We start from the raw sequence: 14,329 nt of genomic DNA on the forward strand, positions 1-14,329 counted from the left end.
TGGTGGTGTCCTTGGTGTTATGATTCTTTTTAGTCCTTCCATAAATGCTTTAATGACTGGGATTCTAAAAAGTGATGTTGTATGTGTAATCTGCAGATAGGCAGAGATTGCAGTGAGATGGATCTTAATGGAAGAGAATGCTAGATTAGACTTTTGTAAGTGTAACAAATAACTTACAATGTCTTTTGTGGAGGCATATAGTGGTTGAATTTGATTAGTGTGGCAGTAGCAAACAAATCTCTTCCATTTGTTTGCGTAACGTCTTGTTGTAGGTTTTCTCGCTTATTTAATGACCTCCATACACTCTTGTGTAAGATTTCAATGTCCGAATTCTAAGACATCAGGAGCCAGATTGCTAGATTGAGTGATGCTGAATTCGGGTGTCCGATCTGTTGTTTGTGTTGTGTTAACAGATCTGGTCTGTTTGGTAGTTTGATGTGGGGTACTACTGATAAGTCCAACAGTGTTGTGTACCACGGTTGGCGAGCCCAGGTTGGTGCCATGAGTATTAGTTTGATTTTGTTGTGACTTAGTTTGTTGACCAGATAAGGAATGAGTGGGAGAGGGGGAAAAGCGTAAGCAAATATCCCTGACCAGCTGATCCATAGAGCATTGCCCTTGGACTGAGGGTGTGGGTACCTGGACGCGAAGTTTTGGCATTTTGCGTTTTCTTTTGTTGCGAATAGGTCTATGTTTGGTGTTCCCCAGCGGTGGAAGTGATGCCTGGTATGTATTGTGCTATTAGGCGAATTTGGTTGTGAATTGCCCAATGCCAAATTTTTTGTGCTAAGAGACACAGTTTTGACGAGTGTGTCCCCCCTTGTTTGTTGAGATAGTACATTGTTGTCATGTTGTCTGTTTTGACAAGAATGTGTTTGTGGGCTACAAGTGGTTGAAACACTTTTAATGCTAGAAAAAAACGCTAGCAGTTCCAAGTGATTTATGTGAAGTTGTTTTTGTTGACTGTCCCATTGACCCTGTATGCTGTGATTGTTGAGGTGTGCTCCCCACCGAATCATGGAAGCATCTGTTGTGATAACAGCTTGAGGCACTGGGTCATGGAATGGCCGGCCTTTGTTTAAATATATAGGGTCCCACTATTGAAGCGAGGAGTGTGTTTGGCGGTCTATCAACACTACATCTTGAAGTTGACCCTGTGCTTGTGTCCATTGTTTTGCTAGGCACTGTTGTAAGGGCCGCATGTGTAGTCTTGCATTTGGGACAATGGCTATGCATGAGGACATCATGCCTAGTAGTTTCATTACAAACCTTACCGTGTAGTGTTGGTTTGGTTGTATGGTTGATCTTACATTTTGGAACGATTGGACTCTTTGTGGACTTGGAGTGGCAATTGCCCTTTGTGAGTTGAGTGTTGCTCCCAAGTATTGTTGTATTTGGGATGGTTGCAGATGTGATTTTTGGTAATTTATAGAGAACCCCAGTTTGTGTAGAGTTTCTATGACGTATTGCGTGTGAAGAAGACACTGTTGTTGAGTGTTGGTTTTTATTAGCCAGTCGTCTAAATATGGGAATACGTGCATGTGCTGTCTCCTTATGTGAGCGGCTACTACTGCTAGGCATTTTGTGAATACCCTGGGGGCTGTTGTTATTCCGAACGGTAGCACTTTGAATTGATAGTGTATGCCGTGCATTACAAACCTTAAGTATTTTCTGTGAGAAGGATGGATGGGTATGTGAAAATACGCATCCTTGAGTTCCAATGTTGTCATGTATTCCTCCTTTTTTAATAAGGGAACTACGTCTTGAAGTGTTACCATGTGGAAGTGGTCTGATTTGATGAAGAGATTCAGTGTTCTGAGATCTAACATAGGTCTTAACGTTTTGTCCTTTTTTGGAATCAGGAAATATAGTGAGTAGACGCCTGTTCCTTTTTGATGATTGGGTACAAGCTCTATTGCTTGTTTTTTTAGTAGTGCTTGGACCTCTATTTGTAATAGGTCCAAGTGTTGTTGGGACAGTCTGTGTGTTTTGGGTGGCACGTCTAGAGGGAATGTTGTGAATTCTATGCAATAACCATGTTGGATAATTGATAGGACCCATGCGTCTGTGGTAATATGTGTCCAGTTTTGGAAGTATGTGGTTAGCCTCCCCCCCACTGGTGACAAGTGTTGGGGTGTTGTGACATTGAAGTCACTGCTTGGTCTGGCTTGGTTTGGTTGGAATTTCCCCCTTCCTTTTGGGAATTGTCCTCTATAGGAACCACGAAACCCTCCCCTTTGGTATTGTGATTGATAGGTGGGTCTGGTTTGAGAGGTGGAAGGCTCCGATGTTTGTTGCCGAAACCCTCCTCTGAATTGTGGTTTTCTAAAGGTGCCTCTGACTTGTGGGGAATAGAGCGCGCCCATGGCTTTGGCCGTGTCTGTGCCTTTTTTCATTTTTTCAATGGCTGTATCGACTTCCGGCCCAAACAAATGTTGTTGATTAAGCAGCATATTTAACACCGCTTGTTGAATATCTGGCTTGAATCCAGAACTTCGCAGCCATGCATGTCTGCGAATGTTACAGCTGTGTTGACAGTCTGTGCTGCCGTGTCTGCCGAGTCTAGTGCGGACCTTATCTGGTTGTTAGAAATGGCCTGTCCTTCCTCCACTACTTGCTAGGCACGTTTTTGATGATCCTTGGGCAAGTGCTGTATGAGGTCTTGCATCTCGTCCCAGTGTGCCCTGTCGTAGCGTGCAAGTAGGGCTTGTGAATTCACAATTCGCCACTGATTGGCTGCTTGTGATGCCACTCGCTTGCCTGCAGCGTCTAATTTTCTACTTTCTTTGTCAGGTGGTGGAGCATCTCCTGAAGATTGAGAGTTTGCTCTTTTCCTTGCCGCCCCTACAACCACTGAGTCCGGTGTGCGTTGCTGTGTTTTGAACACAGGATCTGTTGGGGGAGGTTAGTACTTTTTTCAACTGTAGGCGTTATAGCTCTTTCCTTTACAGGCTCCTGGAAGACCTGTTGCGCGTGCTTGAGCATCGGCAGACTCTGATAGGAAGCGTGGGTGGATGCCAGAGTGTTAAAAAGGAAGTCATCCTCCAATGGCTCTGTGTGCATTGCTACGTTGTGGAACGTAGCTGCCCTGGATAGTACCTGGCTTTGTTGGATGACATTCTGGACTGTTATCTGATACTGGCGCATCATATAAGTCCCATGCATCAGCATCATCCTGTGTCATCCCAGTATGTGTGGGTGACTGCATTATAGGTGTTCCCACTGGTGACAGTTGTGGTGAGTGCGGTGGGGACGGTTGTGGTGAGACCATTGGTGGTGGAGATTTGTCTCTAACCACTTTTGCCTTAGGTTGCATTTCTGTCTCCTGAAATGCAAGCTTCCTTTTTGATTTGAGTGGAGGTAAAGTTTGTATTTTGCCAGTCTCGTTTTGCATATGTAACCTCCTTTGTGTATGGTCAGGTTCTTCCATACCTAACTCTTGCTCAAATCGATGTCTTTCCTTGAGTTGGCTGGAAAGTCCTTGCTCTTCTGTATAAGAGCTTCTTTTCGGCTCCGAAGGCCGCTTTTTTCGGTACCGAAGTTTCTGCAATAAACGGGTCAGAGGAGATTTTTCGGAGTTTAGTCGATTCGATCACTCGGTGTTGAGATCGTTCGGTGCCAGATTCTCGACCGGAGTCGGAAGTCTTCGGCACCTATTTGGCCTTTTTCTGTGCCGATATTTGGTCACTTTCCTTTCGGTGGGTTGAGCCATGGCCTGCTGGCGGTGGCGTCCCCATGGCCTTAAGTGTTTTTGTATGAACCTGACTTTGGGACGGGGCAGGTTTACTCACTGTTCGTTGCACCGTCGAGGGTCGTTCACTTTCGGATTCATCCGAGTCCGTCTCTTGGATGGAGATACTTTCCTCCTCTTGCACGTCGAGCTGTTCTTTCAGTTTCAACACCATTTTCAGACTTCTTGCGCGTCGATCCCGCAAGGTCTTTTTCGATCGGAACGCTCAGCAAGCTTCACAGGTATCCTCTCTGTGTTCAGGTGACAAACACAGGTTACAGACCCGGTGCTGGTCTGTATAAGGATACTTTGCGTGGCACTTAGGACAGAAACGGAAGGGGGTCCGGTCCATCAGTCTGGGACGATGGGTGTGGTCGGGCCGACCAGGCCTCGGTGAAGAGTGGAAGCCCGAAGGGCCGCCGAAGCGGTCTTAATGTTGGTGCCGATACACTAACATTAACCCGGTACCGAGGGATAACAATACCGTCGAATTTTCAATACTTTAGCTAACTTTCCCGATTCGAAATACGGAGCGAAGAGGAACACGTCCGAACCCGATGGCGGAAAGAAAACAATCTAAGATGGAGTCGACGCCCATGCGCAATGGAGCCGAAAGGGAGGAGTCACTTGGTCCCGTGACTCGAAAAGACTTCTTCGAAGAAAAACAACGTGTAACACTCAGAGCCCAACACTAGCTGGCAGGATAATGCATAGCATGTGTATCTGCAGCTACACATGCCACCGAACATATTTATATATGGGATATAGGGGATAGATATAACATTATACTATATTTGTTAGCCCACAACACTGCAAAATATATAATTTATTGTAAATGTACACAAGTCTTATGGACATCTTTCATTTTCTGGCTCTTACATATCAGCCTATTGTGATGACAACAGTAAATAGCATCTGATTTCACTTTCATCACTAAAAGCAGGGCAAGTCCATCAATGTTACAGAAAACTCTAGTTTTAGTATCTCTACTCACCTCCACATGAAGCAGTTCCCGTCTCCTTCCAACTGGCTCCGCTACAAACAAAAGAGCAAAAAACATCCCACATTAATGAATGGCATCACTAGAAATAGGTCATACTTCATCAGATACATGACAACCTTCAGTGCAAGCTTTCTTGAGCAGTGTCCAAATACTGCAGTAGAATGGCTTACAACATGCAATTTCTCTAAAAAGAACAAGGCAAGAACAATAACTGTTGTATTAATATGAAACTTCCCCTAGCCTTTTCTGGATGGCTTTTCATCAAAAATGGTTTAGTCTTCCCCTCCCTCCCAGGACAACTCTTTTTTCTTTCACCCCTGCCACTTCAAATCAGCAGCACTTGATTCCCTCTTCACCCAGCTCACTGCCTGGGACTTTGCTCTCGTCTTCATTTCCAACTCGTCCTCCTTTCAGATGTTCTATGCCCACTGTTGGAGTACCTCTGCAGAAATTCTACCTACCCATTTGCATCTCTCTCTTCCACTTTTGCTTGGCCTACAATCATAGGAACTGTATAAGCCCAAATGATTAGCCTAAATAGTCTTGGAGCTATAGTGCTTTAGACTGCCTTAATTATGTCATCACAAATATCAGTGGTGATCAAGTTGCAACTATTTATGTTGTGCAACAATGTAAACTGTGATTATGTGATGTCACTAGTGAGGTCACAGATGCTGTCATGTTAGATGTTTTCTGTATTGTGTACGTTTATGGGCAATGAAAAGTGGTGGATTTATGGTTGCTTCAAATGAAGCTGAAGGAAAATGTATATGGTCTACTTTTAATTCACTTTATAATATAGAAACAACCCACTATGCTTTTTCCTCCACCATATAAAGGAGGAATTTGGTGCATTGCATGCCCTCCAGCTATGCTACATGCACAGAACCATGCTCCCAAAATCTGGGGTGGCATGCATTTGGCCCTGTAAAAAGCAACCTAGAGTGCTATGTGTAACATTGGCTTCACATAGAGTCAACCCTTCCTACTTTTGTAGTTCACTTCATGCAACCTTTGGCAGTGTGCAGCTGACTGTTTGCACAGGATGTCACTACAGCAGGCTGCGCCCACGCCCAGCTGCCAGGGACCACCATCAGGATCCAGACCCAAGCCTTAGAATCTGCTTTACGAAGCTACATCCAAAGGGGGATTAAAAATCTATAAAGGAAAATTCATTGGCTACAGAGAACAAACGTTCATACCATCCTTAAAAAGTTCTGCATATTTTGTTGTTGACCTCGGGTGCCAAATAAGACCTTTGCACCATATATCAGTATACTGCAAGGTCCTTGTACCTGCTGTCATTTTTTTCAAGTTTCTTCTATAGAAACTCTTCTGGAAATGCGGCACGGCACATCCCTCTACCACCGAAACAGTCAGAGTTGTTTCCAGAGTTCGCAATAATATCCTACACTGTAACTCACCATCAGATGTGCATGCCAGAAGTGCTGAAATGATATCTGTCAACTTAGTTTTCCTGCTGTATGGTACATGCTACACACCTGACAATATGTACTTTTCTATCTGCTGTTATCAGGTGTCTGCACTGGTGGAATTTTCCATGCTTTCTGGATACGCTGCAAATATTCTTAGTTGAAGGTATTGCCTAGTTCTATATGAAAAATGTCTGTGTGCACTATGAAGGCTCACAGAGCTTCTGAGGCATTTCTAAAACTTCTAAAAAGAAACAACAGATTTGATCTCTTGATATCCACAGGAAGTTAAACTGAACTTTCTGCATAGGAACAATGATTTGGGGAAACTATCCATGGACATACCAAAATCAAAACAGTTTTCTTTACATAAGACATCGTTTTTTAGTAGTTTTGAAATCAAACAGAGACCATAAGGCTTTCATGTTGCACAAAAAAACTATTTTCTAAGAAGTTTACTGATCCCTCTTGTGTGTATTTGTGAATAAACTCCAGAAAGCTTTATTTTAAGTGCATATAGTTCACATGCAAAACACAACGTTTCCGCTGGTTTTAAAAGTTGCAACCTCTTTCACAGATAAAAGTGTGCTCTTTCTATGGCTGAGTACAAGTGGTACAGTTTAATCCAACCGTTTTTTTTAAATTGTGCAGCTAATTAAAACGATAACAATCCAACAGAAAAAATTGTTTCACATAATACATCTCATTTTGACTGCCTTAAAAGTGCACAAGTAGATTAACCAGCATACGTTGATGCCAGTAACTCTGGTCTCAATTCAAAAGCTAAAAACAAATAAGTCACAGTGGAACCTCAATCGCACAGTTATCATTTAACCTACAAAGTCTACTCATGAGTATGAGTGCTCCGAATCAAACTGAAGTAGTTAAAAATTCACTTTTCATTTTGACAAAAGTTTAACAATTGTGCAAAATAAATCTTAAAGTGTATAAGTCTTCTCTGTTCAGGATTCGCATTCCCAGGCTTCAATAAATGCAATAAAACTAACCGACACTTGTAAATTCAAGCCTTCCCGATAAAAAATAAGCGCTTGGTGACAGGAAGGAATGTTAAAACGAGAAAACATTGGTTTTAACTATATCCTGCAAAGTGGCACTAAATCCATCACAACAAAAACATGAGCTAACTATTTTATTTTATATGCACATAACTAGCATTTTGTGGTATCTTGAATACCTTTTATTGTGTAATATAGTCAACGTCGGAAAAAAGCCAAACCAAACTGGAACTATTTATATTTAAAAAACATGAATAGTCAGAACTGATTTGTCAGAATTAATACTCGAGCAGGCATGTATTCTTTTTTTAGGACCTCCTTGAGCTCCTTATAAGAAATCAACTTGACCTGCCTTTCAATGTGCCAAATGAAGTGAACTGGAGTACATGCACGTTTCCATAGCTCAAGAGCATTTAATGATTCAAGAGCTACATTTGTCTATTTTTCTAGAAGTGCACAAGTAGATTAACCAGCATCTCAAAAGATTTTTTCCTACAAGTGCTTAATTCCACTCTAACCATTTCAAGTGGCGTCATTAGTTGAGCAGAGACTGTAGCATCATTTCATGTGAAGAGCCTCCAAAGCTTTGTATTGATTTTGCGAGTTAAACTCTAATGCTATTAGTTTCACATTGGCATATGCCTAGAAAACTACACAAACTGCCTCTGTAAATTTCTGCTCAGTAAACCAAACATGGAATTAATTTGATTTAAATTGTGGATACTAGTGGTTGCAAATAATGGTTCGACTGTATGTAACTGAACGCAAGGCAAAAGTAGGCGAACAATTTTAAATTTTTCTCTGAAGAAACATCTGAAGATGTATAACTAGGCACCATCTCCTGGGTTTCCCCATTTCAATGCAAGTCCCTTGCCTTATCTTCAGAACAATCAATCTCTTCGGCTTTGCTTAAATTGACATCTTGAGGAACTTAAAGTACGTGGTCACAATTGTAAGAAGCGTTTGCATAACGGGTCCAGTTTTATTTAACAGCACAATATTTACTGCATACTGTAAGGCCGAAGTTGGCTTTTAAGGCATATTTAGGGTAGCATCTGATGTTACCATCTAGAGCTTTCAACAATGAAAAGATCAAACAATAACAAGGCTGAAACACCGCCTTGCTTGTGACCATTAGTTAACATGTTTTAGGCATGTGAGAACCAGTACCCACTCTTATATGCAGCATTGGGTTATTGTAAATACGTTGCACTGCTCTTAAGAGATTAGCAGGAATCCCTCAAGCACATAACTTAGACAAAAGCAGACCTCATCTCTACCCTGTGAAGCATTGTGGAAAAGTGTTCAAAGCAAGAGTAAAGTGGCAGTTTCTAGGGTAATGCTTCTTCAATTAGAAATAACACAGCCGAGATGTTATCCAAAGTACATTGTATCTGCTGAGAACCAGTCTGATAAAAAGGGCCACATTTTTAATAAAAAGCCACCCTTCTCATTCCTTTACATGAAGACTTCTGAAGACGTTTTGTTGAAAAGCGCAATTAACTTAAAATTCCCTGGATGTGTTGACATTCAATTTGGAAGAAGAATGTGGTGAATCCTTCTGGAACCCCTTGGGTGCTCTTACTGAGAGATGCACAATTGAAACTGAGTGGCTACTTGAGCTGCTGGCTTACCAGCAGGGCTGCATCTTAAAATACCCTTTAAACAATGAGTTGCATCCCCCTCGAGGAGTTTACCCCATTCATCGTGCCCTTAATGTACTTAGCAATTTTCTCAAGTTTTTCCTTTTTAGACAGCACAGATACAAATGGTTTCTCTTTTGCGCCTGTAAGGGAGAAGTCTTCTGAACTGCTGCAAATTGGCTGTATGATCTGAGAACACATCTTCTCTGAGCATTAATATGGGGATTATTTCCTCTTGAAATATGATGAAGTATTTGAGTATTTTAGGCAGTCAATGAATTTCAGTAATATGCACGAATCTATTAAGGAATATATATATATATATATTATATATATATATATATTTTTTTTTTATTGCTCCTGCTCCGGTCCTCCGCAGTATTAAGAAAAACAGCATAAATAGCAGAGATGCTTTGATTTGTGTCAAGATCTAAAAACCTAACTTTTTCCCCCCTTTTTCCCATCACCAAATAGTGAAGGCACAATGTCTGGAATGGAGACTATTTTTTTCAATAAAAATAAAACACTCAAGTTTTAATTTGTAATTCTGTCACCTTCTTAACTATGTGAATAAAAGTACTTAATCTAATTCCGTGTCAACAGCTGACATATAGGTGGCGAGCATATGTGAAAGATCTACTTGATCTAGTTTATGAGGTGGCACATTTAAAGCAGTATTTGTTGCACTTACAGTCAAATTTAACATTGCCCATGGGACAAGTGATTATCCGTCAAGGCCATTTTCAGTCAATTCTAACGCAGAAGGCAATCCCCACTCGGATAGATACATTCCATGAAGGAGTTTCCGCTGGTCAGGAAAATACTGAAGGTATTAATGATAACTGCAGGAGGAGAGGCTGCTGGATCAACCATCATATATGCCTGAACAAGAGCTGTGTCAGATGTAGGGAGGTGACATTATACAGCTACCTAGATCAGCTTCACCTGATGTACAAGCCACTAACAGAAGGCCTGGCTGTTTAGCAGGTGCTAAGAACTTTGCGATTTTTGCACAAAATTACTTACTAGGGAAAGAAGAACAGGGTTGTGAAAGATCTTTTACATATTAGATTGAGCGATTACAAGTGTGATTAAAACGTCGCTTGTAAAAGGTTTAAGTCTGCTCAGTTATTTCGTGAGTATGTCTTTTACTCAAAATGTAGCTACCTTCCAAAAGGGTAAAGTCCAAGACCCGGCTTAGACCTGTGGGCCGCTGAGCAGCATTCCTGACCAATGCCCTTTCAGCCTTCCAGCAAGACACACACTGCATGTGTCGCCGTCATACAGGACAGCTTGCAAATTTGAGGGTTGAACGAGTTACATTTCAAAAGAAGATACATTAGCCGTCAAGATTTATAAACTCTACTGGCTTGGGGCATAAACTATGAAATTGATGGGGGCGTGTCTTGGCCTGCCAGCAAGATGGCCGCCACATTGTGAGGCTCTGCTAGGCACTGGGCCTTTCTCCTTCCTTTATCCTGCAGGGGCGGTGTGTAAGTGTCGAATTTCTGCTCCGGGGGCCCCTCGGAGACTGGAGAGCTGGTGGGAGCCGTCTGGGGCTGAGACTGCCTGTGTACGGCAGCGGATGGCTGCTTCGAACCGCCGGGGTCTGGCCTCCCTCTGGGCACAGACTGCGATTGCTGGGTGCATCTGCGGGCCCTCTTGGAATTGTCGGAGGGCCTCCGGGAGCGCGGCGCTGCTGTGGCTGCACTGTCTGGAGCTTGGGGGAAGCGCAGTGCTCTCCCCTCTTGGGGCCAGATTGGCGGCTGCATCAGCACGCGGCCCCTTTGATCGTCGGCGTGCGGGGAGCTACCGCGGTTTCTGCCTGCCGGACTGCCTGGGCTGCTGGGGCCGGGGCCCGGCACCAGCCTTCGGAGGGACTATCGGCACAGTGAGGACAGCGGGCCAGCTCTGTCGGGAGCGGGGGCATGCCTGGTCACCTTGAGGCGAGGTGCCGGCTGGACACTCTCCTGTGCGGCAGAAGGAGAAGGTGAGTGGCTGGGGGGGCTACCCTTGGGGGCCTGGGGTTCGGCGGGCTGGAGGTTGTGTGGGCTGTCCCTTGGGCCTGATTGGTGATGTGACTTTCGCTGGCTGGTCGAGCCGGGGGGAACGGACTGCAGCACAACCGGACTACTATATTGCCTCCCCTGGCTGCTGTTATTTCACGGGAGACCGCGTGGCCGCATTGTATGGGGTGGCCAAGTGGGTGTTCGCCCGGGCTCCGAGGCTGAGGGGGGCCTTGCGGAGTTGGCCCACTACTGGATCTCTCTGTGCAGCTGCGGAGGTGCGCTGCGGTGAGGTGAGAGCTCGGAATCGTCCGGCAGAGGTCTGAGGGGAGCCTGAGGCCTCGGTGGTTGAACTATATTGCCTTTAAAGTACATGGAGCGATCTTGGAGGTGCCTCCCCCTGGCTTGTTGCTTTTCATAAGGTGCGACGGAACTGGTGTTTCCTTTACGCTCTGATGGTGATTCGAATATGGGCAAGACGGAGCAATAACAGGCCAAACTCATCTTTGAAGGTGGGAAAAAGAGGGGTGGCACCTCTGCCCCTCAAATTGGAGAAGTTCCTGCTGATGAAGGTGCTTCAGAGGCCTCGATCAAGGCTAAGATCCTTGATCTTAAAGGTAGCCTTGCAGGCATTGACGCCAAACTGGATCATCTGATGGCGCAGCTAGACCGAATTAAAGCCAGGGTGGACGATCACGACACTCGGCTTGACCATGTGGAAACGCGTACCTTCGAACTGGAGGATTAACGTGCTGGAGATCGGGAGCAACTGCTTAGAATGGAACCGGTGCTTGAAGTTATACGGAATAAAAATGAGGACCTGGAAGCTTGGTTGCGCCGCAATAATATCCGCATAATGGGTCTCCCGGAATCCACAGATATGGGCCGAATGGAGGACTTTGTGGAGACTACGCTGACACAGCTCTTTCCTGGAGAACTTTCCCGGATGCTGGTGGTGGAGCCGCCGCATAGGTCCCTGGGCCCTCGGCACCCGCCTGGTACTCCGCTGCGTGCCATCATTGTCCGTCTGTTGAATTACCAGGATAGAGACACTGTTCTTAGACCTGCCAGGGAGTGGAAACCTGTGATATACAAGAACACTGGACCATACTCCTACTGTGCAGGCTGCACGCCAAGCGTTCTTGCCAGTTAAGCGCACCCTGAGCCAGACTGCCGCTAAATTCTCCCTCAAATACCCGGCCAAATTGAAGGTGCACCACGGTGGTAAACTGTTCTTTTTCACGGATCCAAAGCTTGTAGCTAAGTTTGCCAGAACGGTGCCCAAGAGGTTGGCGGCGGCGGTTCCGGACGCCCCTGGGACTGGAAATGCAGGCTTAAGTGACACTGACTAAATGGGAAAGGGAGGCACTTCCTGGGGCTGTCCCCCTTTCTTGATAACTACTGGGTGAAACTGCTTTGTGGTGCCGTCCTATTGGCTGCCCGTTGTTTGTTTGGTTTCTCGATGGCCCTTTGCCCCCCTCCCCCTGTCCCGATTGGGGTAGCGGGTTGGACAGCTTTGATCTCGCCCCTTGGATGAGTCCTGTTTATCTGATGTATGTTAAAAAAAAGGGGTGCTGATGTTCAGGGGGGTGGGCTGTATGCTTTGACCCGGTTGGGGGGGTCTACGTGGGTGGGGGGTATGTGTGTTTCTGTTCTGTTTTTTTTTTCAAATTTCCTGTTTTCTACCTTTTCCCTTCTTTCCTTCTACATGGCTGATTGGCGGGGTGGGACGCTGAGGCTGTGTCACGCTTTGGTGGGATTGAGCTAATGGTGCTGGGAGGTGAGAACTTGATCAAATGTCTGACTTGGAATGTGCGTGGCTTGAATGATGGACGCAAGGTGCGCCTCATGTCAGCTTACGTTAAGCGCCAGGCAATAGATATCTGTATGTTGCAGGAAACTAATTTAATGGCTGACATGCGGCATCAGCTGAAGGCTGCCTGGATTGGTGAATGTCATTGTGTGGTGTTCTCGAGCTATGCTTGAGGAGTGGCAATTCTGATCCGTAGGGGTTTACAGTGGCGTACTCAAAGTCATCATTGATCCAAATGGCCGATATGTCTTAATGTGTGGCATGCTGCGGGATAGAGCTTGTAGACTCGTCTTGGTTTACGGGCCGAATACAGACGAGCCCGAATTCCGTGAGGTGTGGCGTTTGGTTGATTCGCTGGGCAGCGGCGCAGTGATCTGGGGCGGCGATTTCAATGTTGTTCTGGATTCTGCGATGGACCGTGAGAGTCAGGCCAGGATGCAACATGTTTCTGCGGCTAGGGCCCTGTCGTCAGTCATGATGGAGGGAGCTTTGGTGGACATATGGAGGGCTAAGCATGCGACTGGTCGGGAGGGCATGTGCATCAACTATGCTCATAACAGTTGGTCCTGCATTGACCGTTGGCTCGGCTCGAGGTACGTGGAGCTCTGGACGAGGTCGGTGGAGCATATGGCGCGAACCTTGTCATATCACTCGCCAGTCAAGCTGGTGTTGGCAGTAACTGGCGGACCTGGTCGTGCGGGACTGTGGCACCTCCCTCACGGGGCGCTATGGGATGATGCATTCCGTGCGGAGGTTCGAGAGGCCATTATTCACTATTTCGCTGAGAATTGCGGCTCCGTGAGCTCGGCAGGCACATTGTGGGAGGGCTTTAAGGTGGTGATCCGGGGTGTCTGTCTTGCAAAACAACATGGTGTGCTAAAAATGTTGCGGAGGGAAATGGCTGACCTGGAAGACCAGATTGTGGCGCTTGAGCGTGGTCTGGTGGCGGATTGGTCAGGAGCCATGTTGGCTGCTTTGCGGGAGGCTGTGTCGCAATACGAGGAGACCTCGATTCGGGAAATCTGCTTCTTTGGGAAATACACCAGGGCTCAAAGATATGGCGAAGGCGAGAGAGCCGGGCACACACTGGTGCATATGTTGCACAGGTCATGGGCTAGCAATTATATCACTGAGATTGATAGTGCGGAGGGTGTGCGGGTGGTGGGGACAGATGGAGTGATGCAGGTTTTCACCAGATTCTTCGAGGATCTCTATGCTAAGCCTCTAGGGCTGGATATCAATGCGGCTTGGGATTATTTTTGTGAGATCTCCTTACTCTGGTTTGATGACGCACACAGGTCTTACTTTGATGCCCCCTTCTCTGTCGAAGAGGTTCTGGCGGCGATATGCGGTTTACCCGGTGATAAGGCCCCTGGGTTAGACGTTCTGACGCCGTCGTTTTATAAGGGGTACGCTGACATTCTGGCTCCTTATCTTCTGAAGGTTTATGCGGAGTCTATGGAGACTGGGGCTCTTCCCGCCTCTCTGCGCAAGGCCCAGATTGTTACGATTTTAAAGCCGGGTAAGGATCCACATTGCTGTGACTCATATCGTTCGCTTTCCATGATCAATATTGATAATAAAATCCTGGCTAAGATGATTGCGACACGATTGCAGCCGTTGCTTCCAAAGTTGGTACTGCCGGACCAGTCCGGGTTTCTGCCTGGTAGATACACGTCTCATAA

At 45.6% G+C, this 14,329-nt stretch overlaps 1 protein-coding gene across 3 annotated transcripts in view; it reads right to left on the reverse strand.

Annotated features, from left to right (window-relative positions):
• Window positions 1–14,329, reverse strand: part of ULK3 (unc-51 like kinase 3) — a 197,843-nt gene that overhangs the window by 86,695 nt on the left and 96,819 nt on the right. For all 3 annotated transcript variants that reach the window (XM_069222140.1, XM_069222142.1, XM_069222141.1), the window contains one exon: window positions 4,725–4,765. In XM_069222140.1, the coding sequence (XP_069078241.1) occupies window positions 4,725–4,765 (41 nt within the window). The remainder of the gene's footprint in view (window positions 1–4,724; window positions 4,766–14,329) is intronic.

The sequence above is a fragment of the Pleurodeles waltl genome, chromosome 3_1, assembly GCF_031143425.1.
Source record: "Pleurodeles waltl isolate 20211129_DDA chromosome 3_1, aPleWal1.hap1.20221129, whole genome shotgun sequence".
NCBI lineage: Eukaryota > Metazoa > Chordata > Amphibia > Caudata > Salamandridae > Pleurodeles > Pleurodeles waltl.